At 50.2% G+C, this 27,683-nt stretch overlaps 1 protein-coding gene across 3 annotated transcripts in view; it reads right to left on the bottom strand.

Annotated features, from left to right (window-relative positions):
- CHAF1A (chromatin assembly factor 1 subunit A) overlaps positions 1-5,213 on the bottom strand; it is a 205,977-nt gene extending 200,764 nt beyond the window's left edge. For 2 of the 3 annotated variants that reach the window (XM_073544706.1, XM_073544717.1), the window contains exon 1: positions 4,915-5,213. In XM_073544706.1, coding sequence (XP_073400807.1) covers positions 4,915-4,963 — 49 coding nt within the window. In that variant the 5' untranslated portion in view covers positions 4,964-5,213. The remainder of the gene's footprint in view (positions 1-4,914) is intronic. The other variant, XM_073544700.1, reaches the window with a different exon arrangement.
- Between the last annotated feature and the right edge of the window lie 22,470 nt (positions 5,214-27,683).

Raw genomic sequence — 27,683 nt, 5'->3', positions numbered from 1 at the left:
AAATTTGCATAAAAAAACAGCAAAAACCTGCTGCAAAAATGCAACATATGAACACAGTCTAAGACTTAAGTTCTAGAACCACAAGGGAAGGTCACCATAAACTGGAGGTTTAACACTTTCCCACTCTAGGATGTTAATAAAGACACTGGGCATGGATCTGCAAATGAGCCTACTCCACACAAGGTACTGTATTTTGCGGACTGTAAGACGCACTTTTTTCCTCCCAAAAAGTGGAGGAAAATGGGGGGTGCGTCTTATAGTCCAGATGTACAGCTCCGGCTGTGATGGGAAGGTGGGGAAGCGGTTTCGGTGGAGCAGCGGGTCACAGAGGCAGGCATCAGCGGCTCCGGCTAACTCCTGTGCCCGCTGCTAGAGAAATTAATATGCACTGCATTCCACGTCCATGAGCGTGGAGGGCAATGAATATTCATTTCTTTCTGGCATCCTGGTATGATTGGCCCCATCCTTACTCTGTTATGATTGGCCCCATCCCGTTCCTTGTATGCATGGCCCCATCAGAAGATTAAAAAAAGAAAAAAAAACAGACCATTACAGTTTTACCTTCCTCCACTCCCTCGCGGTCGCAGCGTTCTGCTCCGGTGCCAGCAGTTGCTTAATGCTCGTAAGCAGTGCATGGTAGGGACGTCATGTGCTGCTTGCAAGCTAAAGGGCAGCTGCCGGAATACTCACTGGGGCTGTTCATCGGAGATCGCGGTGAGTATTCCTCTTCAGTAGCGTGCAGTGTCAGCCACGACTTCCTGCTGTTCCCGACGGTCCCGTGCCAATACTTAAGAGAAATGAATATTCTGAATATTCATTTCTCTTAAGTATCGGCACACGTAACAGCCGCAGTAGCAGCAGGAAGCTGGTGGCTGACACTGACACTCCACTAAAGAGGAATGAATACTCACCGTTCTCTGTGATGAACAGTCCTGGTGAGTATTCCAGCAGCTGATGTCTCTGCAATACGCTGCTTACAAGCATTAATCAGCTGCTGGCACCGTAGCAGGACACTGCGAGGGAGCGGAGAAAGACAAGTTTAACGGTTTGGGTTTTTTTTTTTTTTAATCTTCTCTGATGGGGCCAATCATTCCAGGTTAAGGATGGGGCCCCTGCATACCAGTATAGTGATGAGGGCGGTCATTCCTGCCAGGATAAGGATGAGGGCGGTCATTCCTGCCAGGATAAGGATGAGGGCGGTCATTCCTGCCAGGATAAGGATGAGGGGGCCCATTCCTGCCAGGATAAGGATGAGGGGGCCCATTCCTGCCAGGATAAGGATGAGGGGGCCCATTCCTGCCAGGATAAGGATGAGGGGGCCCATTCCTGCCAGGATAAGGAAGAGGGGGCCCATTCCTGCCAGGATAAGGATGAGGGGGCCCATTCCTGCCAGGATAAGGATGAGGGGGCCCATTCCTGCCAGGATAAGGATGAGGGGGCCCATTCCTGCCAGGATAAGGATGAGGGGGCCCATTCCTGCCAGGATAAGGATGAGGGGGCCCATTCCTGCCAGGATAAGGATGAGGGGGCCCATTCCTGCCAGGATAAGGATGAGGGGGCCCATTCCTGCCAGGATAAGGATGAGGGGGCCCATTCCTGCCAGGATAAGGATGAGGGGGCCCATTCCTGCCAGGATAAGGATGAGGGGGCCCATTCCTGCCAGGATAAGGATGAGGGGGCCCATTCCTGCCAGGATAAGGATGAGGGGGCCCATTCCTGCCAGGATAAGGATGAGGGGGCCCATTCCTGCCAGGATAAGGATGAGGGGGCCCATTCCTGCCAGGATAAGGATGAGGGGGCCCATTCCTGCCAGGATAAGGATGAGGGGGCCCATTCCTGCCAGGATAAGGATGAGGGGGCCCATTCCTGCCAGGATAAGGATGAGGGGGCCCATTCCTGCCAGGATAAGGATGAGGGGGCCCATTCCTGCCAGGATAAGGATGAGGGGGCCCATTCCTGCCAGGATAAGGATGAGGGGGCCCATTCCTGCCAGGATAAGGATGAGGGGGCCCATTCCTGCCAGGATAAGGATGAGGGGGCCCATTCCTGCCAGGATAAGGATGAGGGGGCCCATTCCTGCCAGGATAAGGATGAGGGGGCCCATTCCTGCCAGGATAAGGATGAGGGGGCCCATTCCTGCCAGGATAAGGATGAGGGGGCCCATTCCTGCCAGGATAAGGATGAGGGGGCCCATGCCTGCCAGGATAAGGATGAGGGGGCCCATGCCTGCCAGGATAAGGATGAGGGGGCCCATGCCTACCAGGCTAGGGATGAGGGGGCCATGCCTACCAGGCTAGGGATGAGGGGGCCATGCCTACCAGGCTAGGGATGAGGGGGCCATGCCTACCAGGCTAGGGATGAGGGGGCCATGCCTACCAGGCTAGGGATGAGGGAGCCATGCCTACCAGGCTAGGGATGAGGGAGCCATGCCTACCAGGCTAGGGATGAGGGAGCCATGCCTACCAGGCTAGGGATGAGGGAGCCATGCATACCAGGCTAGGGATGAGGGAGCCATGCCTACCAGGCTAGGGATGAGGGAGCCATGCCTACCAGGCTAGGGATGAGGGAGCCATGCCTACCAGGCTAGGGATGAGGGAGCCATGCATACCAGGCTAGGGATGAGGGAGCCATGCATACCAGGCTAGGGATGAGGGAGCCATGCATACCAGGCTAGGGATGAGGGAGCCATGCATACCAGGCTAGGGATGAGGGAGCCATGCATACCAGGCTAGGGATGAGGGAGCCATGCATACCAGGCTAGGGATGAGGGAGCCATGCATACCAGGCTAGGGATGAGGGAGCCATGCATACCAGGCTAGGGATGAGGGAGCCATGCATACCAGGCTAGGGATGAGGGAGCCATGCATACCAGGCTAGGGATGAGGGAGCCATGCATACCAGGCTAGGGATGAGGGAGCCATGCATACCAGGCTTGGTGATATTAAGTACAGAATTGACCACATTTTTTGCTTCAGTTTTTTTTCCCTAATTTCCTCCTCTAAAACCTAGATGCATCTTATGGTCTTGTGCGTCTTATTGTCTGAAAATTACGGTAGATCATGGCTGTACTACATAACCGGCATCTATGTTTAAAGAGGTTATCCAGGACTTTCCTTATTTTTCTCTATGGTACCAAGAACGTACAGGGAGGTAGTTGCTATGTAACTGCCAGCTTAAATTGGTGAATGACTGCTCCTTCCAGTAATTCTGTTGATTAATTTTACCTTGCATCATAACAGCTCATCCTCTTCTAGTCTTCTCTGTCGTCATCATGCTGATTGACAGCCGTCTCCCAGCAGTTAGGCAGCGGGGAGCTAGCTGTCAATCAACATGCCACTATTCGTGACATCTCATACACAGAGCAGAAAAGAAGCTGCGGTTGATGTGTAGACAGTGGTCTGTGACCACTCTAAGATGATAGAGATTGGCACTGGGCAGAAGAGGCAGGTAGTTGGCAACAACCTGCCTGCAAGTTCTAAGCCCGATGGGGAAAAATAAGCAAAGTCTTGAATAATCCCTTTAATAGCAGCGGCCCCATCTGAGCTCCCCCTGCTCAGGCTTGCAACACAATCGTGGGGGTCCACTAGGTTACCATAGCAGCCATGTTCCATACTGATAGCCCTCATTACTGTCATCTCGTTAACCCTGTGAAGATAAGACACAAGTTTAGATTCATGGGAGAACTGTCATTTTACTATATACTGCCATATTGTGGTATTGCAGAATAGATCAACCCATTCCTACAAATGAATATTGTATGCCCGTCCTGGGAAGCGTTCCGCATGTGTGGCGGTGTCTCCATACCATAGCTTCCTCAACACATGGCTGAAACCAGCGTTTATGTTAAATAGCATCTTTCTAACAGCAGGGTATGGAGCTGAGTACAGGTTGTGGCCGTTAACCATTTAAATGCTGCTGTCAATCTCTGACAGCAGCATTTAAAGGGAACAAGCGCCGATGCCCACACGCACCGGCTCCCCCCCAATCATGTAAGGAGAGGCCAAAGGGTTAGTACGACAGCAGGGGGTCCACTGAAGACACCAGTCATCTGGGTCCTCCTGTGAAGCTGAGCTGTAGACTGATCTCCTGTCGCATTGCAATATATAATACAATCGATCACATGATGGCAGGTTCAAGTGCCCTAAGGCGACTGAAAACAATGTGAAGAAAAAAAATAAAGTGAAAAAAATTAAATAAGATATATATTCAAATCATTCCACTTTTCACTCATTAAATGAACTAATAGGACAAAGTGCAGGTATTTTTGGTCATGTTACCTCCCTAAAAAAAAAAAAAAAAACACACACACCTTAACAGCAATCAAAGCATCATGTACAAAAAAAGTTGATACCAATAAAAACATCAGCTCACCGTGCAAAAGACAAGTCCTTACTCAGATCCATGAACAGAGAAACAAAAAACGTTATAGGTTTCAAAGAATGTAGAGCTGAAGCATGAAAAATAAACAATTTTGGAAAATAAAAGTTTACAAAAAAAATAAATACAAAATCACCGACTGGGACCGCTGGCCTGGACAATGTTTCCAGATGATCATTACTTCATAACGGAATGCTATAAAAACAAAACCCCAGGAAAAAAACGGAGGAAAGAAAAAAAAATAAAAAAAATCCACTGATTAAGGGGTGGATAACCCTAAACCAAACAAACCCTTCCTGGTTTGAGCCCTGAAGGGGCCACAGCAAAGCCCAGGCCAGTGGAGACTACACAGGGATAGAAAGCAGCTCAGCAAAGTGGAGCCGATCCGAATCAAGGAGGGAACCGGTACACAGCTATTAGGAACCCACTATTTAGGGAACGCTACCCCTCATATCTAGGCGCCGGACACACGGAAGGCAATGGTGGCCACAGTTTCCCCCCACAGGACACACTACCGGGGACAAGGTGGACAGTTACCTGCTGAACGCTGCTTCAACTTCTCTCCCGTTTCTCCCTTCCCCGGCATTTTGACAAAGAACCGTTCGGAAACCAGCGTGTAAATTCCCGGTTCCCTCTTTCCCCTCAGCGTTCTCCCTTCCGGCCACTTCTCCCCGCGCGATTCAGCTTGGCGGGAAGTTTTCAGCTGTCGACCTTCCCCTGACGCAGGCGAGCTGCTTGGGAGTCACGTGATAAGCACGACCAATGGACATTCCGCTCTGCGTTATGCTGCGGCGAGATTGGTCCCAGCTCCGGCTCTTCCCATTGGCTCTTCTCACGGCGCACTTTTCTCAATTGCCCGGAGACTTTTTTGTTGTGTGTTCAGGTATCGGTGACATCTGTCATCATCCCGCTCAGTGCTGAGAGTGACCCCTGAGGCCCGGACCAACCTGTCAGGGTGCTGGGAGTGACCCCTGAGGCCCGGACCAACCTGTCAGGGTGCTGGGAGTGACCCCTCAGGCCCGGACCAACCTGTCAGGGTGCTGGGAGTGACCCCTCAGGCCCGGACCAACCTGTCAGGGTGCTGGGAGTGACCCCTCAGGCCCGGACCAACCTGTCAGGGTGCTGGGAGTGACCCCTGAGGCCCGGACCAACCTGTCAGGGTGCTGGGAGTGACCACTCAGGCCCGGATCAGCCTGTCAGGGTGCTGTGAGGACCCAGTGCTGGGAGTGACCACTCAGGCCCGGATCAGCCTGTCAGGGTGCTGTGAGGACCCAGTGCTGGGAGTGACCACTCAGGCCCGGATCAGCCTGCCAGGGTGCTGTGAGGACCCAGTGCTGGGGGTGACCCCTCAGGCCCGGCCCAACCTGTCAGGGTGCTGTGAGGACCCAGTGTTGGGGGCGAACTCTTAAGCCCGGCCAGCCTGTCAGGGTGCTGTGAGGACCCAGTGCTGGGGGCGATCCCTCAGGCATGGACCAGCGAGTCAGGGTGTTGTGAAGACCCAGTGCTGGGGGTGACCCCCTCAGGCCCGGACCAACCTGTCAGGGTGTTGTGAGGACCCAGTGTTGGGGGTGACCCCCTCAGGCCCGGACCAACCGGTCAGGGTGCTGTGAGGACCCAGTGCTGGGGGCGATGCCTCAGGCCTGGACCAACCTGTCGGGGTGCTGTGAGGACCCAGCGCTGGGAGTGATCCCTCAGGCCCGGACCAACCTGTCAGGGTGCTGTGAGGACCCAGTGCTGGGGGCGATCCCTCAGGCCTGGACCAGCCAGTCAGGGTGTTGTGAGGACCCAGTGTTGGGGGTGACCCCCTCAGGCCCGGACCAACCTGTCAGGGTGCTGTGAGGACCCAGTGCTGGGGGCAATCCCTCAGGCATGGACCAGCGAGTCAGGGTGTTGTGAGGACCCAGTGCTGGGGGTGACCTCCTCAGGCCCGGACCAACCTGTCAGGGTGCTGTGAGGACCCAGTGTTGGGGGCGAACTCTTAAGCCCGGCCAGCCTGTCAGGGTGCTATGAGGACCCAGTGCTGGTGGCGATCCCTCAGGCCCGGCCAGCCTGTCAGGGTGCTGTGAGGACCCAGTGCTGGGAGTGACCCCTCAGGCCCGGACCAACCTGTCAGGGTGCTGTGAGGACCCAGTGCTGAGAGTGACCACTCAGGCCCGGATCAGCCTGTCAGGGTGCTGTGAGGACCCAGTGCTGGGAGTGACCACTCAGGCCCGGATCAGCCTGTCAGGGTTTTGTGAGGACCCAGTGCTGGGGGTGACCCCTCAGGCCCAGACCAACCTGTCAGGGTGCTGTGAGGACCCAGTGCTGGGGGCGATCCCTCAGGCCTGGACCAACCTGTCAGGGTGCTGTGAGGACCCAGTGTTGGGGGCGATCCCTCAGGCCTGGACCAACCTGTCAGGGTGCTGTGAGGACCCAGTGTTGGGGGCGATCCCTCAGGCATGGACCAGCGAGTCAGGGTGTTGTGAGGACCCAGTGCTGGGGGTGACCCTCTCAGGCCCGGACCAACCTGTCAGGGTGCTGTGAGGACCCAGTGCTGGGAGTGACCACTTAGGCCCGGATCAGCCTGTCAGGGTGCTGTGAGGACCCAGTGCTGGGAGTGACCACTCAGGCCCGGATCAGCCTGTCAGGGTGTTGTGAGGACCCAGTGCTGGGGGTGACCCCTCAGGCCCGGCCCAACCTGTCAGGGTGCTGTGATAACCCAGTGTTGGGGGCGAACTCTTAAGCCCGGCCAGCCTGTCAGGGTGCTGTGAGGACCCAGTGCTGGGGGCGATCCCTCAGGCATGGACCAGCGAGTCAGGGTGTTGTGAAGACCCAGTGCTGGGGGTGACCCCCTCAGGCCCGGACCAACCTGTCAGGGTGTTGTGAGGACCCAGTGTTGGGGGTGACCCCCTCAGGCCCGGACCAACCTGTCAGGGTGCTGTGAGGACCCAGTGCTGGGGGTGACCCCTCAGGCCCGGACCAACCTGTCAGGGTGCTGTGAGGACCCAGTGCTGGGGGCGATGCCTCAGGCCTGGACCAACCTGTCAGGGTGCTGTGAGGACCCAGTGTTGGGGGCAAACTCTTAAGCCCGGCCAGCCTGTCAGGGTGCTGTGAGGACCCAGCGCTGAAAGTGATCCCTCAGGCCCGGACCAACCTGTCAGGGTGCTGTGCTGTGAGGACCCAGTGCTGGGGGCGATCCCTCAGGCCTGGACCAGCCAGTCAGGGTGTTGTGAGGACCCAGTGTTGGGGGTGACCCCCTCAGGCCCGGACCAACCTGTCAGGGTGCTGTGAGGACCCAGTGCTGGGGGCAATCCCTCAGGCATGGACCAGCGAGTCAGGGTGTTGTGAGGACCCAGTGCTGGGGGTGACCTCCTCAGGCCCGGACCAACCTGTCAGGGTGCTGTGAGGACCCAGTGTTGGGGGCGAACTCTTAAGCCCGGCCAGCCTGTCAGGGTGCTATGAGGACCCAGTGCTGGGGGCGATCCCTCAGGCCCGGCCAGCCTGTCAGGGTGCTGGGAGTGACCCCTCAGGCCCGGACCAACCTGTCAGGGTGCTGTGAGGACCCAGTGCTGAGAGTGACCACTCAGGCCCGGATCAGCCTGTCAGGGTGCTGTGAGGACCCAGTGCTGGGAGTGACCACTCAGGCCCGGATCAGCCTGTCAGGGTGTTGTGAGGACCCAGTGCTGGGGGTGACCCCTCAGGCCCAGACCAACCTGTCAGGGTGCTGTGAGGACCCAGTGCTGGGGGCGATCCCTCAGGCCTGGACCAACCTGTCAGGGTGCTGTGAGGACCCAGTGTTGGGGGCGATCCCTCAGGCCTGGACCAACCTGTCAGGGTGCTGTGAGGACCCAGTGTTGGGGGCGATCCCTCAGGCATGGACCAGCTAGTCAGGGTGTTGTGAGGACCCAGTGCTGGGGGTGACCCTCTCAGGCCCGGACCAACCTGTCAGGGTGCTGTGAGGACCCAGTGCTGGGAGTGACCACTTAGGCCCGGATCAGCCTGTCAGGGTGCTGTGAGGACCCAGTGCTGGGGGCGATCCCTCAGGCCTGGACCAACCTGTCAGGGTGCTGTGAGGACCCAGTGTTGGGGGCGATCCCTCAGGCCTGGACCAACCTGTCAGGGTGCTGTGAGGACCCAGTGTTGGGGGCGATCCCTCAGGCATGGACCAGCTAGTCAGGGTGTTGTGAGGACCCAGTGCTGGGGGTGACCCTCTCAGGCCCGGACCAACCTGTCAGGGTGCTGTGAGGACCCAGTGCTGGGAGTGACCACTTAGGCCCGGATCAGCCTGTCAGGGTGCTGTGAGGACCCAGTGCTGGGAGTGACCACTCAGGCCCGGATCAGCCTGTCAGGGTGTTGTGAGGACCCAGTGCTGGGGGTGACCCTCTCAGGCCCGGACCAACCTGTCAGGGTGCTGTGAGGACCCAGTGCTGGGAGTGACCACTTAGGCCCGGATCAGCCTGTCAGGGTGCTGTGAGGACCCAGTGCTGGGAGTGACCACTCAGGCCCGGATCAGCCTGTCAGGGTGTTGTGAGGACCCAGTGCTGGGGGCGACCCCTCAGGCCTGGACCAGCCAGTCAGGGTGTTGTGAGGACCCAGTGCTGGGGGTGACCCCTCAGGCATGGACCAGCCAGTCAGGGTGTTGTGAGGACCCAGTGCTGGGGGTGACCCCCTCAGGCCCGGACCAGCCTGTCAGGGTGTTGTGAGGACCCAGTGCTGGGGGTGACCCCTCAGGCATGGACCAGCCAGTCAGGGTGTTGTGAGGACCCAGTGCTGGGGGTGACCCCCTCAGGCATGGACCAGCCAGTCAGGGTGTTGTGAGGACCCAGTGCTGGGGGTGACCCCCTCAGGCCCGGACCAGCCTGTCAGGGTGTTGTGAGGACCCAGTGCTGGGGGCGACCCCTCGGGCCTGGACCAGCCAGTCAGGGTGTTGTGAGGATCCAGTGCTGGGGCAACCCCCTCAGGCCACAACCAGCCTGTCAGGGTGCTGTTAGGACCCAGTGCTGGAGGCGACCCCTCGGGCCTGGACCAGCCTGTTAGGGTGTTGTGATGACCCAGTGCTGGGAGCAATTCCTTCAGGCCTGGACCAGCCTGTCAGGATGTTGTGAGAACCTAGTGCTGGGGGTGACCCCTTAGGCCTGCACCAGCCCGTCAGGGTGTTGTGAGGACCCAGTGCTGGGGGTGACCCTCAGGCCTGGACCATAGAATCATAGAATCATAGAGTTGGAAGGGACCTCCTGGGCCATCTGGTCCAACCCCCTGCTTAAAGCAGGATTCGCTAAATCATCCCAGTTAGATGTCTGTCCAGCCTCTGTTTGAAGACTTCCATTGAAGGAGAACTCACCACTTCTCGTGGCAGCCTGTTCCACTCATTGATCACTCTGTCAAAAAGTTTTTTCTAATATCTAATCTGTGTCTCTTCTCATTCAGTTTCATCCCATTGCTTCTAGTCTTTCCTTGTGCAAATGAGAATAAAGTTGATCCTTCTACAATGCCAATGTCAGGGTGCTGAGAGCAACACTTCAGGCCCGGACCAGCCTATCAGGGTGTTGTGAGGACCCAGTGCGGGGGTTGACTCCCTCAGGCTATGACCAGCCTGTCAAGGTGTTGTGAGGACCCAGTGCTGGGGGTGACCCGTCAGGCCACGACAAGCCTGTCAGGGTGCTGTGAGGACCCAGTGCTGGGGGCATCCCCTCCGGCCACGACCAGCCTGTCAGGGTGTTGTGAGGACCCAGTGCTGGGGGCAACCCCTCCGGCCACGACCAGCCTGTCAGGGTGTTGTGGGGACACAGTGCTGGGGGTAACCCCTCAGGCCTGGACCAGCCTGTCAGGTTGTTGTGAGGACCCAGTGCTGGGGGAGGCCCCTCAGGCCACGACCAGCCTGTCAGGGTGTTGTGAGGACCCAGTGCTGGGAGCAACACTTCAGGCCCGGACCAGCCTATCAGGGTGTTGTGAGGACCCAGTGCTGAGGGCGACCCCTCAGGCCACGACCAGCCTGTCACGGTGTTGTGAGGACCCAGTGCTGGGAACGACCCCCTCTGGCCCAGACCAGCCTGATGTGTTGTGAGGGCCCTGAAAGCCGGGCTCTGCCTGTACTGGCCGGTACTCCTCTGATATTGGGCAGCGTTCACATGTAGTTTGCTGCAATGACTGCCAGTAATATGTAGTTTGCTACAATGACTGCCAGTAATATGTAGCTTGCTACTTAAGTTTTTTTTCACGAGTATCCTCTATACCTGTGGCAGACGTTCGCACACTTGCGACATTGTCGTTGTAGTTAAAGGATGGGCCTGCTGCACTTTTTGAAGCAGTTATAAGACTGTTTCTGGGATTGCGCCTCCTCAGGGTGTGTGCAGGTAAGGCTGGTTTCACATTAGCGCTTTTTAAGCGCACGCACGGCCGGGGGTGGCTCCGCCCCCGAGCCGGCTCTCTGCCAGGCGTGCCCGCCCCTTGCTTGTAGCGCCGCCTCCTAGCGCACAGCGGCGCCTGCGATCGGCGCACCCTATCTTTAGCATAGGGTGCGCAGATCGTGCGCAGGCCGTGCGCTAGTTGCGCTTTGACCTGCGCTGCGCACTTTTGACGGTGCGCCGTGCGCGCCAAAATCGAACTTTTCGGATTTTGGCGCGCACGGCGCACCGTCAAAAGTGCGCAGCGCAGGTCAAAGCGCAACTAGCGCACGGCCTGCGCACGATCTGCGCACCCTATGCTAAAGATAGGGTGCGCCGATCGCAGGCGCCGCTGTGCGCTAGGAGGCGGCGCTACAAGCAAGGGGCGGGCACGCCTGGCAGAGAGCCGGCTCGGGGGCGGAGCCACCCCCGGCCGTGCGTGCGCTTAAAAAGCGCTAATGTGAAACCAGCCTAATATGTGTTTCAGGCAGCATAGCAGGCAAGTTTTTCTGGAAAATCAATAGAATCTCATGCAAGAACTATTAAGCATAACAAGAGATCAAAAATAGAGTTTTTCAAAGCTCAAATATAATTTATTGAAATAATGATAAACAGAGCATGAGTGCTAGTATAGGTTGCAGCAGACATAAACACAATTATATTTGAGCTTTGAAAAACTCTATTTCCAGGACGTCCACCTGACAGCACTATGGAGGACGTCCTCCTCCTCCTTACAGGGACAGGAAAGCACACGAGAGGTTAAAAGGCCATGTCCCACCCCCTTTCCCTCAGTGTTTTTCCTGTCCCTGCACGGAGGGACACGCGAGAGCTTACCGGAGGGACCCAGGGGATCGTGCGGCCGGTCCAATCCTTCCCCTGTCAAGAGGTCCCGGGGCCGAAACTTCCCGGTGGGGAGTCCCTCGGCTCCAAAGGCCAGGAGCAGGACGGCGCTCCTGGAGGGAGCCGTTCCTCCCGGTGGGGGGGCTCTCGGCTCCAGGACGGGTCGGCTCCCCGCAGGCGGCTGGCCATGCGGGCACCGATAGAAGTGGGGCGGCGGGCCGAGTACCCGCAGGACGCGCTGACGCTGGGCAGTGGAGGCCGGAGCGTCATAGCAGGAAAGGCTCCCTGCTCGCGCCGAGCGCGGTCGCGCGCAGATGCCCGGCAGGAAGTGGAGGCGCGGCTTACCAGCGTCACATCCGGTGACGTCAGACGCCGGTTTCAAATCCAGGGCGCGCGCGCTCCTGGACCAGAGCGTTCTCCAGCGTCACAGGTGGTTCCAGACTGTGTGACTGCATCGGACGCCAGGGGATGGAAGGCAACACTGCATCTGGTGGAGGGGTAAGTGCGCATAGCGCAGACCACCCTCCCCACCCGTCCCCACAGCCCAGATCTGATGAGGTGCCCCTTATATTATCAGGAAAAGGGAACCCCGGCTGAGTCCCCCTCGGGGAAGGACCCGGCGAAAGCCACCGCCAAATCAGTCAGATGTCCGGTGTGCAGAGTAAAGCTGCCAGACACCTATAGCAAGACCCTATGTGGTCCCTGTACCTCCAGGGTCATAGGCGAGGAACAGCCATCTCTGCTTTCCGAAATGAGGTCGCTGATAAGGGAAGAGATTCAGGCCTCTACGTCCCGGCGTCGATCCCCCAGCCCTGGGCCAGGTCGCAAGCGTCCAAGGTGGGAACCAGTCCCAGTATCAGAGGCGAGCCCTAGCGAGGAATCCGATTTCCGGAACTCAGATCAGGAGGAAGAAGGCGAGATCCTGGGGGACAGTCAGGAACAGAACAGAAAGTATCTGTTCAGACTGGAGGATACGGACGAGCTGGTACACGCGGTCAGAAATACCATGCAGATGGAAGAAGTCCCTAAGCCACAGTCCAGACAGGACTTAATGTTTGGAGGACTGGTGTCCCGCAAACAGGTGGTGTTCCCTGTGAGCGAGCACATCAAAGCAATGATCCAGGAGGAGTGGAAGGAAGCAGAGCGTCGGTTGACACTCTCCCGAATCTTTAAAAATAGACTGCCCTTCGATCCCGAGGAAACTCGGGCGTGGGAAGAAGTCCCTAAGATCGACGTCCCGGTGGCCAAGGTTACGAAGAAATCGGCTATCCCAGCCGAGGACTCATCCGGTCTTCGAGACCCAATGGATAGAAAGGCGGACGTCTTGTTAAAAAGAACATGGGAGACGTCGGCGGCCCTGATTAGAGCCAACATAGCAGCCACCTCGGTGGCCAGGTCTATGTTCCTGTGGTTGGGGCAGTTGGAGGAAAACCTAACCAACAAGACCCCGAGGTCAGAGATACTAGCATCTCTTCCTCTTTTGAAATCAGCCACGGCGTTCCTGTCGGATACGTCGGCGGAATCTGTTAGGTTTGCGGCCAGAAACAGCTCCCTCTCTAATGCGGCCCGGAGAGCAGTCTGGCTTAGATCCTGGTCGGGGGATAACCCTTCTAAGGCCAAGTTATGTGCCATCCCTTTCTCGGGTCTGAGGGTGTTTGGTCCAGCCCTGGATAATATCCTTGAGCTGGTGTCTGATAAAAATAAGGGATTCCCGGAAGAAAAACCCAGGCGGTCCCAGTCCTTTCGGAGAGGCTCCTTCTTCAGAGGACAGTCAGAGTTTAGGGGCCGGGCGAGTTCTAATAGAGGCTCCTACAGAGGCTCCTTCAGCCAAAGTGGGAAGAACAGAGGTCCCCCATTTGCATCGACATCTAGGTCGAGGAGACAATGACGCCATAGGCATTGGGGGGAGACTTCGCCACTTTGCAGCAAACTGGTCGCGAGTCACCAACAGTCAGTGGGTCCTCAGAACCATCAGAGAAGGTTACAGGATAGAGCTCTATTCTCCTCCCCCCGACAGATATATTGCCCCCACTGTCGTCCTGGAGGACTCCGCAATGTGGTCGGATCTTCAGGACATGTTAGACTCGGGGGTCATAATACCAGTTCCAGCATCAGAAAGAGGGAAAGGTCACTACTCTTCCCTGTTTGCAATTACAAAGAAATCCGGCGAGACCCGCACCATCATAAACCTGAAGCCACTAAATGCTTGGGTCAGATACAGGAGGTTCCGGATGGAATCTATCCGATCCGCGATTCCTCTGATAGACAGGGACGCAGTTATGTGCACCCTAGACCTAAAAAAGGCATATTATCAGGTTCCTATTCATCCCTCATCCCAAAGCCTACTAAGGTTGGCGATCAGTTCACCAGCCCGGACCTGCCATTTCCAGTTCCAAGGTCTTCCATTCGGGCTGGCCTCAGCTCCCAGAATCTTTACGAAACTGGTGGTAGAGGTGGTGGCCTACCTGAGAGATCAGGGTATTGTGATTGTGCCGTACCTGGACGACTTCTTACTGGTGGCAAGATCCAAAGAAGCGCTCATCCGAGACAGGATCCGAACAACTACTGTGATGGAGTTCCTGGGCTGGGTGATCAACTGGGAGAAGTCGGACCTCACACCAAACACCAGAAAGGTATTCCTGGGAGTCCTCCTAGACTCAGCCGACAGAATATCCTGGCTACCCGAGCAGAAGCAGAAGTCCATTCAGGCCAGAACCAGAGGTCTGTTGAAGCGTCAATGCTCCATAAGGGAAGCAATGGAGGTCCTGGGCCTCATGACGGCATGCATCCAGTGTGTCCGTTGGGCCCAATTCCACTCGCGGTTGTTACAAAGAGAAATTCTCGCGAGGTGGGACAGGAGTCAGGCGTCGCTAGACAAACCCCTAAGACTCTCAGGACGAGCAAAGGAGTCCCTTCGCTGGTGGTTACAGGCCAGGAACCTTCAGGTGGGCGTGCATTGGACAACCTCTCCATACGTGGTAGTCACCACAGACGCAAGTGCGTGGGGATGGGGAGCCCACATAGAAGGGAAGATCTTCCAGGGGAAGTGGCCAGCAAGCATCAAGGCCAGATCCTCCAATTTCAAGGAACTCTTCGCGGTCTGGGAAGCGTTGCGGAGAAACCGGTCGGTACTAAAGAGTCGTCATGTTCGCATTCTATCCGACAATACAACGACAGTGGCATTCCTGAAACACCAAGGAGGAACCAGACATCAACCACTACAGGCACTGGCGGAAAAGATATTCACGTGGGCAGAACGGACAGTTCGATCCGTGACCGCGGTACATCTAGAGGGTTCCCAAAACGAAGTGGCGGACTACCTGAGCAGACAACAGATCCACCCGACAGAGTGGGAATTGAACATAGAGGTCTTCAACCAGCTTTGTCAGCGCTGGGGGAACCCCAGTATAGATCTCTTCGCAAGCCGCAAGAACTCGAAGGTTCCCAGATTCTACTCCCTAAATCCAATGGACCATCCAGAGGGCGTAGACGCCCTGAGTCAGACTTGGGGAGAATCCCTCTCTTATGCGTTCCCACCACCGGCCCTCATACCGGCAGTGCTCAGAAAGATACGCGAGGACCACGCAAGAGTGATATTGATAGTGCCATACTGGCCGAGGAGAAGCTGGTTTTCCCTTCTGGGAGCCATGGCAGTAGAAGATCCAGTCGAGCTGCCCTTGTGGGAGAACATCATCCACCAGGGCCCGATCCACCACCCGGACCCAGCAAGACTGCATCTATCGGCCTGGATACTGAGAGGGACATCCTGAAGGCAAAAGGATTGTCGGAGCAGGTCATATCCACCCTACAGGCCAGCAGGAAGCCGGTGACGTCGGCAATTTATCGGAAGATATGGAGGAGATTTTGTCTGGAGGGTGGCAGGTCCGAGCTCGTGGCAGGTACCCCGGATCTCCCTAACATACTAGGGTTCCTGCAGGCAGGTTTTAATAAAGGCCTCAAGCCCAGCACTCTAAAAGTCCAGGTTTCAGCTTTGAGCGCCTTCTTTGATTATCAGTTAGCTGCACATCCCTGGGTGATAAGGTTTATAAAAGCCACACAGCGCCTGCGTCCCACGATTAGGCAGCTCACCCCGCCATGGGACCTGGGCCTGGTACTTCGGTTCCTCTGATCGGACACTTTCGCCCTTAGTGAGAAGATAACCATCCCTGCTCTCACTCGTAAAACGGCCTTTCTAGTAGCCATTACCACGGCCAAAAGAATAGGGGAGATCCAGGCCCTATCCACTAAGGATCCATACCTCCAGATAAGAGAGGATAGTATAATCCTAAGGTTAGACCCGGCATTTACCCCGAAGGTAGCCTCTACAAGAAATCTGAATCAGGAGGTAGTGTTACCCTCTTTCTGTGATAATCCCCGAAATGAGAAGGAGCGGCGGCTCCACTCGCTAGACGTGAGGCGCGCAGTTATAGAGTACCTAGAGGCCACCAATAGTTGGCGTATCGACCCGAACCTGTTCGTTCTCTTTGGGGGTAGGAATAAAGGGAAGAGGGCCTCTAAGGCGTCCATAGCGCGTTGGATTACCTCAGTAATCTCGGACGCCTACCAGGCTGAAGGCGCCAGCCCGCCTGATTCCTTAAAAGCCCACTCTACAAGGGCGGTATCGGCCTCATGGGCCGAGCGGGCGGGGGCGTCAGTTGATCAAATTTGTCGAGCGGCAACCTGGGCTAGTCTTAATACATTCTGCAAACACTACAAACTAGATGTGTTAGCTGGCCAACAAACCGCATTCGGGAGAAAAGTTCTCCAAGCAGTAATCCCACCCTGAGGAGGTGCTTTGGTACTCTCCATAGTGCTGTCAGGTGGACGTCCTGGAAAATAGGTATTAGACCTACCGGTAATGATGTTTCCAGGAGTCCATCCTGACAGCACGGGTAGTTCCCTCCCTCTTATGTTATACTATGTTGTATTATGTTATGTCATATGCTGTAATATGATTGTTTCATTAAACCGTTACTAGCATCATCCACCTTGTGGTACTTGTCAAATCACTGAGGGAAAGGGGGTGGGACATGGCCTTTTAACCTCTCGTGTGCTTTCCTGTCCCTGTAAGGAGGAGGAGGACGTCCTCCATAGTGCTGTCAGGATGGACTCCTGGAAACATCATTACCGGTAGGTCTAATACCTATTTTTTGATCTCTTGTTGTGCTTAATAGTACTTGCATGAGATTCTATTTATTTTGTATTGTTCAGTGAGTTGAGCCCTTCATTATTTCCAGTGTTTGGGGTATTTGTATTTAAGTTTTTCTGGAAGATGCTTAAAGGGAACCTGTCAGGTCCCCCAGCGTTGGTGTCTCCAGACTTGTCGGCCCACTAAGCATATTATCAAGCCTTGTGGCCATGATAACATACAGTTAGGTCCATATATATTTGGACAGAGACATTTTTCTAATTTTGGTTCTAGACATTACCACAATAAATTTTAAACAAAATCAACTTACATGCAGTTGAAGTTCAGACTTTCAGCTTTCATTTGAGGGTTTCCACATTAAAATTGGATGAAGGGTTTAGGAGTTTCAGCTCCTTAACATGTGCCACCCTGTTTTTAAAGGGACCAAAAGTAATGGGACAGATTAATTGTAAATAAAATGTTCATTTCTAGAACTTGGTTGAAAACCCTTTGTTGGCAATGACTGCCTGAAGTCTTGAACTCATGGACATCACTAGATGCTGTGTTTCCTCCTTTTTGATGCTCTGCCAGGCCTTCACTGCAGTGGTTTTCAGTTGCTGTTTGTTTGTGGGCCTTTCTGTCTGAAGTTTAGTCTTTAACAAGTGAAATGCATGCTCAATTGGGTTGAGATCAGGTGACTGACTTGGCCATTCAAGAATATTCAACTTCTTTGCTTTAATAAACTCCTGGGTTGCTTTGGCTTTATGTTTTGGGTCATTGGTCGTCGTTTCATACTACAGATGGACAATCAGTTTGGCTGGATCTGAGCACACAATATGGCTCTGAATACCTCAGAATTCATTCGGCTGCTTCTGTCCTGTGTTACATCATCGATAAACACTAGTGACCCAGTGCCACTGGCAGCCATGCATGCCTAAGCCATCACATTGCCTCCGCCGTGTTTTACAGATAACGTGGTATGCTTTGGATCATGAGCTGTACCACGCCTTCGCCATACTTTTCTCTTTCCATCATTCTGGTAGAGGTTGATCTTGGTTTCATCTGTCCAAAGAATGTTCTTCCAGAACTGTGCTGGCTTTTTTAGATGTTTTTTTAGCAAAGTCCAGTCTAGCCTTTTGATTCTTGATGCTTATGAGTGGCTTGCACCATGCAGTGAACCCTCTGTATTTACTTTCATGCAGTCTTCTCTTTATGGTAGATTTGGATATTGATACGCCTACCTCCTGGACAGTGTTGTTCACTTGGTTGACTGTTGTGAAGGGGTTTCTCTTCACCATGGAGACTATTCTGCGATCATCCACCACTGTTGTCTTCCATAAGTGCCCAGGTCTTTTTGCATTGATGAGTTCACCAGTGCTTTCTTTCTCAGGATGTACCAAACTGTAGATTTTGCCACTCCTAATGTAGCAGTTCCTCGGATGGGTGTTATGAATGAGTCACCGAGGAGGAAAAACCAAAAAGCAAGCTAAGCCCAGAAAACCGGAGAGGTTGGTAACTAGCGGATTGCAGACCCCTGATCCTATCCACAACAACTAGCAGTAGCCGTGGAGCGTGCCTACGGTGGTTCTAGACGCCTCGTCACAGCCAGAGAACTAAATAAGCCTAAAGAAAGGGAAAATCTAAACTGCCCCAGAGCAGACCCCAAAGCAATAGACAGCCCCCAACATGTATTGTCGATGAAAACACGGACACAAGTAGAAAGGCTGAGCAAACGATGGGGCCCTCGCTAACTAGAAAGGACAGGAAAGAAAAGCTGCTGTCTGCAATCACGCAAAAAACCCTGCCAAAAAGAATGTCCAACACATCTGATAGAAATCACTATATCAGCACTCAGGTATATTCTGAAGACAGAGCAAAAGAGATCCACTGATCAGAGACAAAAATGGGGATTCAGCCCAGTCCCAGCCAGGGCTGGCTGAACACAAAAACTAAGTAAACCAGACAAAAACTCATATGAACAATAGCAGAGAAAACTTAGCTTTAGGAAGGCAGAAACCAAACTGGAAACCAGGAGCCACAGTCAGGAAAAATCACCAGCAAAAAACTAGGGAGTCGGCTGCCTTAAATCCAATCAGAAACTCCTGATATTCAATCGCAGTCCTCTTCCTCAGGTGGCCGGTCTCTGCCATTTAGATCAGCTTCATTACCTCCCTTCACCAACAGAGGGAGTCCAGATAGAGAACTCACTACTCCTCTGTCAGCACAGCCAGCTCCATAACCCTCACCAGAAGCCAGAGGCAAACCCGAAAATGAGCTCACAACAGATGGGTTTTTGCAGCTTAAGGATGGCTTGTTTCACCTGCATGGAGAGCTCCTTCGATCGCATGTTTCCTTCACAGCAAAACCTTCCAAATGCAAGCACCACACCTCAAATCAACTCCAGGCCTTTTATCTGCTTAATTGAGAATGACATAAAGAAGGGATTGCCCACACCTGTCCATGAAATAGCCTTGGAGTCAATTGTCCAATTACTTTTGGTCCCTTTAAAAACAGGTTGGCACATGTTAAGGAGCTGAAACTCCTAAACCCTTCATCCAGTTTTAATGTGGATACCCTCACATGAAAGCTGAAAGTCTGAACTTCAACTGCATCTGAACTGTTTTGTTTGAAATTCATTGTGGCAATGTCTAGAACCAAAATTAGAAAAATGTATCTGTCCAAATATATATGGACCTAACTGTATATGGATACACCTAAATAAAATGGGAATGGTTGGTGACATCAACTTCCTGTTTGTGGCACATTAGTTTATGGGAGGGGAAAAACTTTTCAAGATGGGTGGTGACCATGGTGGCCATTTTGAAGTCGACCATTTTGGATCTTACTATTTCCAATGGGAACAGGGTCATGTGACAAATCAAACTTATTGAGAATTTAACAAGAAAAACAATGGTGTGCTTGGTTTTAACATAACTTTATTCTTTAATGAGTTATTTACAAGTTTCTTTGCTTAGTCATTGACATGTTGCAGAGGTTAACATGTGAGGAGGGGATAGAAATTGTGTTGATGTCTGGTGAACGCAGTACCCGGGTCATTGCAGCAAATTTCAATACAAGACACCCTACGCAAGAAAATGGAACCATTTCGATTTTATTTAGGTGTATCTATACAAGTCTCACACCTAAAAATGTTTGCCTTATCGCTGAACATAATATTCTGTGTAAACTGAGGGTCCTGTTCCAGTTTTGTTTTGCCTATTCTGCAAATTCAGCGCGCAGATTTTTTTTTTTTTGCACATAAATATTCACAGCTAAATAATGTAGTAATACAGGTCTGCAAGGGTAAAATTGCTTGAAAAGTAAAAGCTGATTTTTATACACTTTAGATCTGAGTTCAGTAAAAATATTGAAAAAATGTAATTACTTACAATTTTTATATAAACTCTGACTCCATAGGCTTTTTCTTTCACCATACTTGGACCCCTTTGCATGACTTTTGGTGTCATGAGGTTGGTGAGAAATTAATGGATGCTGTGCTGCGATTGGCTGCTGTGGACAGAAGATTTTCTTAACCCAACTTCAGAACAGTGTGGGGAGGATGTTCAGAGAACATCTTTCATTTTACCTCAGCAGTATAAGAAATGAAAGCTGCTCTGTTATGTCTCTAGCGGTTATGGGCAGTAAAGACAATTTTATTTAGTCACAGTTCATAACGTTGTGGTGGTGTCCATAGCCACCAGACTACAGCTTTCATTTTACCTCAGCAGTATAAGAACTGAACGCTTCACTGTGATTGGTTGCAATGGGGAGCTAAGGCAGATTTTCTTTCAGTCAGAGCTCATAAGAGTGTGATGTTGTGCTTACCACGATTCATTTCAGTATTTAGTGGTTGTGGTGGATTAAGCTTCTGTTTCTAACAACGTAATCAAAATGGCTCCAAGTATCTGCAGTTAAACATGGCGGAAACTAACACTCATCTCTATTCTCTTCATACAGGTATTTAGTTCATTCAACTACTGCATAGAGCCTGCATGTATCCAGTCATCTCTATTCAATGTCAGCAAGCATATATAATGGTATTTAGCTTATTCTTCTTAGGCCTGTTTCACACATCTGTTTTTCCCCTTCAGTCAAAATCCGCCGTTTTGCAAAAAAAAACGGATCCGCCATTTTTCTTGGCGGATCCGTTTTTTCCCCCATTGACTTGTATTAATGGCGGATCTTGACGGATGGTCATCCGTTCGATCCGTTTTTTTACGGATCTGCCAAGATTTTGCCATCCGCTGAGCGGACAGGATGGACAATGATAGGTTTTTTTCCCTGGCCGGATCCGCATTTTCTATTGCGCATGCCCGGGAGAAATGCCTGTGTCGGAAATTTAACCCTAAACTCAGTTCTCTCTCTCCCTCCTCCCCGGGCAGCAGCGGTTCCTTTAAAATTCTTCCTTCGCCGGATCCGTTAAAACAACGGTCCGGTGCCAAAACGTTGTGGTCAGTACAGGAACGGATCCGTTGTCCGCCATTTTAGCGGATTTTAACTGACGGAAAAAACTGATGTGTGAAACAGGCCTTAATGTGCTTGTCCCTTAATGCTGTAAGGTCTTGTAACCTTCTCCAAAGAGGCTTATGATCCATGTAGGCCTGCAAATTTGTTTACTTGATACTATATTTATTGTCTCCTGCTGTCTTAACTTAGTTGATTGCTAACGAGGTAAAATAGTGATAGATCTAAGAGCAAGCCTCCTATATATTCAGACTTAGTCTAGAGATGCATTTATGCAGAGGGGCATTTATGTACATTTATTCTAAGTAAATTTTTCAAAGTATCTGCAGTTAGACAGGGCAGGATACAGGTAAGACATTTAAACCTATACACAGCACCTTTGGATTGCAACAAATTTTTACAATATACATTTCTATAATTTATATGCTGGCTGCTGCATTCACTCATATCCACCGTCCTTGCATTAACTCTTTATACTCCATTCATATCGGCCCCTCACTCCTCTCCTATGTATAGCACTCACGCTCTTTTCACATTGTTAAATTGCACAGATTCGTTCAGTCCCACCATCCAACACAAGAGACGCTCTCACAAATCAACCGTCTGCTCACTCTTTCTATCCTTCTCCTAGTCGCAGGAGAAATCTCTCCCAACCCCAGCCCCTCATGTTATAGTAAGTCGAACCCCTCAACTGCTACACTCAGAAACCCCTCAAATCTCATTAATATTCTCTGCGTGCCTTCTGAATCTTTTAACCCCTTCCCGACCTTTGACACAGCGTATGCGTCATGAAAGTCGGTGCCAAACCGACCTGTGACGCATATGCTGTCATGAATTAATCACCCCCCCCCGTGGCTACAATCGCTCTGATAGGCTGTTGAAAATGCAACAGCCAGAGCAATTGTAATATTTATGAAATTTGGTGAAATATTACAATCCAGCCATGGCCGATGCTGCAATATCATCGGCCATGGCTGGAGACCGCGATCTGCCCCCCCCCCCCCCCACGATCTGCTGCCGCAGTCAGTATATGCTTCCCCCCCCCGGTACCTCCTGAGTCCCGGTGTCAATCCTGGAGCCTCCATGGGCGCCACCATCTTCCAAAGTAGCGGGCGCATGTGCAGTTCACCCGCCAAATCTGCTAGGATTCATTCATTCCATGTACACTTTGATCACTGTCATAGACCCTATCAAAGTGATCAAAATAAAAAAATATTCAATAATCCCCCCCCTTTATCACCCCCATAGGTAGGGAGAAATAATAAAAAGAAAATATATTTATTTGTATTTTTCCGTTAGGGTTGGAATTAGTGATTGGGTTGGAGTTAGGGTTAGGCTTGTGGTTAGGGTTACGGATGTGTTGGGGTTAGGGGTGAGTTAGAATTGAGGAGTTTCCACTACTTAGGAACAGTAAGGGGTCTCCAAACGCGACATGGCACTACCATTGATTCCAGACAATTTTGCGTTCCTAAAGTAAAACAGTGCTCCCTCCCGAGCCCCGACGTGTGCCCAAACAGTAGTTTACCTCAACATATGGGGTATCCGTGTACTCAGGAAAAATTGCACAACAACTTTGGGGGTCCAATTTCTCCTGTTACCCTTGTGAAACTAAAAAATTGCGGGCTAAAAAATCATTTTTTTGATGAAAAAAAAAAAAACTTATTTTCACGGCTCTGCATTATAAACTTCTGTGAAGCACTTGGGGGTTCAAAGTTCTCACCACACATCTAGATAAGTTCCATGGGGGGTTGTTTCCAAAATGGGGTCACTTGTGGGGGGTTTTCACTGTTTAGGCACATCAGGGGCTCTCCAAATGCGACGTGACACCCGCAGACCATTCCATCAAAGTCTACATTCCAAAACGTCACTACTTCCCTTCCGAGCCCCAACGTGTGCCCATACAGTAGTTTTCTCCCACATATGGAGCATCAGCGTACTCAAGACAAATCGGACAACAACTTTTGGGGTCCAATTTCTCCTGTTACCCTTAGGAAAATAAAAAAAATTGGGGACTAAAAGATATTTGTGGGAAAAATGATTTATTTTCATGCCCCGGCTTTATAAACTTCTATGAAGCACTTGGGCGTTCATAGTGCTCACCACACATCTAGATAAGTTCCTTTGGGGGGTCTAGTTTCCAAAATAGTGTCATTTGTGGTGGGTTTCCACTGTTTAGGCACATCAGGGGCTCTCCAAATGCAACATGGCGTCTGATCTCAATTCCAGCCAATTTTGTGTTGAAAAAGTAAAACGGTGCGCCTTCCCTTCTGAGCTCTGCCTACGCACAAACAGTGATTTACCCCCACATATGGGGTATCCGTGTACTCAGGACAAATTGCACAATAAGTTTTGTGGTCCAATTTTTCCTTTTACCCTTCCTAAAATAAAAATATTGGACCTGAAGTAATTTTGTGAAAAAAAAGTTAAATGTTCATTTTTTTTTTTTTAAACATTCAAAAAATTCCTGTGAAGCACCTGAAGGTTTAATAAACTTCTTGAATGTGGTTTTGAGCACCTTGAGGGGTGGAGTTTTTAGAATGGTGTCACTTTTGGGTATCATATAGACCCCTCAAAGTGACTTCAAATGTGATATGGTCCCTAAAAAAAAAAAAAAAAATGGTGTTGTAAAAATAAATCGCTGGTCGACTTTTAACCCTTCTAATTATAACTTCCTAACAAAAAAAATTTGTTCCAAAATTATGCTGATGTAAAGTAAACATGTGGGAAATGTTACTTATTAAGTATTTTGAGTGCCATATCTCTGATTTAACGGCATGAAAATTCAAAGTTGGAAAATTGCGAAATTTTCAAAGTTTTCTCCAAATTGCCGTATTTTTCACAAATAAACACAAGTTATATCAATGAAATTTTACCACTAACATGAAGTACAACATGTCACAAGAAAACAATGTCAGAATCACCAGGATCCATGGAAGCGTTCCAGAGTTATTACCTCATAAAGGGACAGTGGTTAGAATTGTAAAAATTGGCCTGGTTATTAACATGCAAACCACCCTTGGGGGTAAAGGGGTTAAATTATTTTTAAGGATCCTTCACCTACCACTTATTTCATACTTGGTTCCTATGTGGACCATGACAAATGGATCATCACCAGCCACTCAATTTATCAACCCTTTCCAACACATGGCAAATCTTGGCACCAGGGAGAAAGCAATATGCATAATAAAATTGCTGTCTGAGGGAGACTGGGAAGTCTGAACGTTACTGCTACATGATAGAAAATCAAGACATATATATTGTATTAAAGGGAACTATAGCTTCCTGGAGCCTGAATTATTGACCTCAGGAACATGGTGATGGAACGCTCCAGCATTAAGACTAAGTTACGTATTGCACCTAAAGGCACATGTCTCAATAAAATGTTATGAAGACTTATTTCTGATGTTTTTATATGTTCCGAGGTGCTTAATTGTGGAAGTGGGACTAGTGATGAGCGAACGTGTTCGGGTACTAACTGAGTGTCTTTGGCATGCTCGACGATTATATCAGAGACCCGGCCGCAGAATGTCTCCCGGCTGTTAGACAGCGGCAATACATGCAGGGATTGCCTAACAGCCGGGAGACATTCTGCCGAAGGGTCTCGAACATAATCATCGAGCACGCCGAATACACTCTGTTAGCACCCAAACATGCTTGGATAAAACCTTATCTGAGCGCGTTCGCTCATCACCAAGTAGCACCAAAAGTACTGCTAAGAAATTGTATTTTAACTCCTTCCTGACATGAGCCGTACATATACTGTACTGCTCTGCCGGAGGTGCGTTCCCGCAAAGAGCAGTATATATCTACGGCGGCACAATCACGGCGCCTCACGCTGTGCGCTGCGGCAATTGGGTGCGGGTGTCAGCTGTATGTGACAGCTAACTCCTCGCAACAGTGCCCACGATTGGTGCTTGCACCGATCGCGGGCAATTAACCCCTCTAATGCCGCGGTCAGTAGTGACGACGGCATAGAGAAGCATTGCGCAATGAGGGGGCTCCCTGCATGCTTTCATCGGGACATCACAATCGCATCGCGATATCCTGATGGTCTCCATGGAGACCCTCGGCACCAAGATCGCCATGGGGTCCAACCAGGCCCTGAAGGGAAGGTGGTTTGTGAGCGCCTGCTGAGAACCGGCGCCGGCATGCCTCCTTCCCTGCCTGTCAGATCCTAATCTGATACTCTGCTGTACAGTGTCCGATCAGTGATCTGATATATAGTAAAAAAAAAAAAAAATAAATAAATAAATATATAAAAAAATTATGAAGTATAAAAATATTTTTTTAAAAATCCTTAATACGGTAAATATTTTTCCAATACATTTATGTAAATTAAAAAAAACCAATAAGTACACATTTGGTATCGCCAGGTCCAGAACGACCCACTCTATAAAACTGTCCCTTCAGTGCACACTGTAAAAAAAAAAAAAAGGCAAAAAATAATGTTTCATCATCATACCTCTGAACAAAAAGTGCAACAAAACGCGATCAAAGACGGATGTAAATAAAAATGATACCGCTGAAGAACATCATCTTGTCCCCAAAAAACAAGCTACCATACAGCTCTATCAGCAGAAAAATAAAAAGTTATAGCTCTCAGAATAAAATGATGCAAAAATAATTTTTTCTAGCAAATAAGTTTGTGTAAAAGTGCCAATTCATAAACTATACAAATGAGGTATCGCTGTAATCATATTGACCCGAAGAATAAAGCCGCCTTACCAATTTTACTACATGCGAAACGGTACAAAAACAAAAAGCAATTCCTGAATTGCTGGTTTTTGTTCATTCGGTCTCCCACAAATAAGAATAGAAAGTGATCAAAAAATGTAATGTGCGCGAAAATGGTATCAATAAAAATGTCAGCTCGCTCCGCAAAAAACAAAGCCCTCATATAACTCTGTGGGCCAAAACATGGAAAAATTATAGCCCTCAAAATATGGTGATGCAAAAACTATATTTTGCAATAAAAAGCGTCTTTTATTGTGTGACAGCAGCCAAACAAAATTCCATTATAAATCTGGTATCACACCGACCTGAAGACTAAAGTCGCCCAATCACTTTTACCGCACGAAGAACGGCGTAAAAAATAAAACCAGTTCTTCACCTGCTGTTGATTTTTTTCATTCTGCCTCCCAAAGATCGCAGTAAGTCTTGGCGTACATTCATCCTGCGCTCACATCGGGGCTTCCGTGTAGATCTCTGAAATACGTGATTCAGACAGAACCTTCAGTGGAAAATTCCCTACAATGAGGCATATGGAATCACTGTGGACTCCATAGGACCTGTGATCCGGCAGTGTCCGTCTTTTTAGCAGGGCTGTGGAGTCGGAGTCAGAGCCCATTTTGGTGGAGTCGGTATAAAATGGACCGACTCATACTCCTAAAATATATAATAAATTGGGTACAGTAGTTCAATGCAGTATGTGGAGAACATTTTTCATAAGAATTTGGATAAGTTATGAAATGTCTTATAAATGTCTGTCCTATTCCTGATCTAAGGTCTAAACTTTTTGCTGAGATGAATCTATGCTGCAGTTTATGTTCATAAGTAGTGAAGCTACTCATCTACAGATAAGGGGAAAAAATAAACACACAGGGAAGGAAAGCCTACATTAATCTCAGAATTTCTGGAGTGAATAGGAAAGCAGGATTAAAGAAGGTAAGTACTTCCTAAAGCATGACTAAACTTTAAATAAACTGCATAAATCAATAGTCCAGTATATGCTGTCTCTGTATGCTTGATGTTTTAGTTTGTTTTTCCTCTTAGCTCATGTTTGGAGAAATTAGCTGCTCTGTTGACTTATATACACTATACATAGAATATAAGGGGAAAAAATGTTTTCTAACATCTCAAATTCAGAAACACAGTAACAGGATCGATAAGGACATATATTTGTGTGTGTACTGGAATACAGAAAAGATGTATATCTTTGTACTGTATTAGCCAGTAGATAGAAAAATATTCAGAATTGAGAGTCCTCAGTGGTTGATGCCTTTTAATGGCTAACTGAAAAGACTACTATGAAGAGACCTGAGTTGTCTCAAAAGCTTTTCAGTTAGCCATTAAAAGGTATCAACCACTGAGAACTCTCAATTCTGAATATTTTTGTGTGTTCTGTAATGTGATTCAGCACAAACATGCTCCCTCCCTTCTCCCCTCTTCATAGACTATGAAGAAATATGATGTGAAGCATTTAGTGAGCTGTACCCTGTAGAGACAAGCCTTGACATTGAAAGTTCAAAGTAAAGCTATTTAACACATTTTACAAACTTTATACTTATTATCTGTCCTATTGATTTATGCAAGATTGTTTTATTTATATCTCAAATTATACAGTGCATGATTCTCTATTTTTGCAAGAATTACAATATACATTTTTTTTACTGGACAAAATTTGGAGAGGGAATTTACATAATTACAAAATGTCTAAGAAGAATCTTATGGAATCAGCTGCATTTGACCATTTCACAGTGACTCAAGATAACAAACATTTTGTGTGTCAGTGT

The sequence above is a fragment of the Dendrobates tinctorius genome, unplaced genomic scaffold (assembly GCF_039654945.1).
Source record: "Dendrobates tinctorius isolate UK_male_01 unplaced genomic scaffold, ASM3965494v1 ptg000011l, whole genome shotgun sequence".
Classification (NCBI taxonomy): domain Eukaryota; kingdom Metazoa; phylum Chordata; class Amphibia; order Anura; family Dendrobatidae; genus Dendrobates; species Dendrobates tinctorius.
This window is presented reverse-complemented; position numbering and strand designations above follow the sequence as displayed.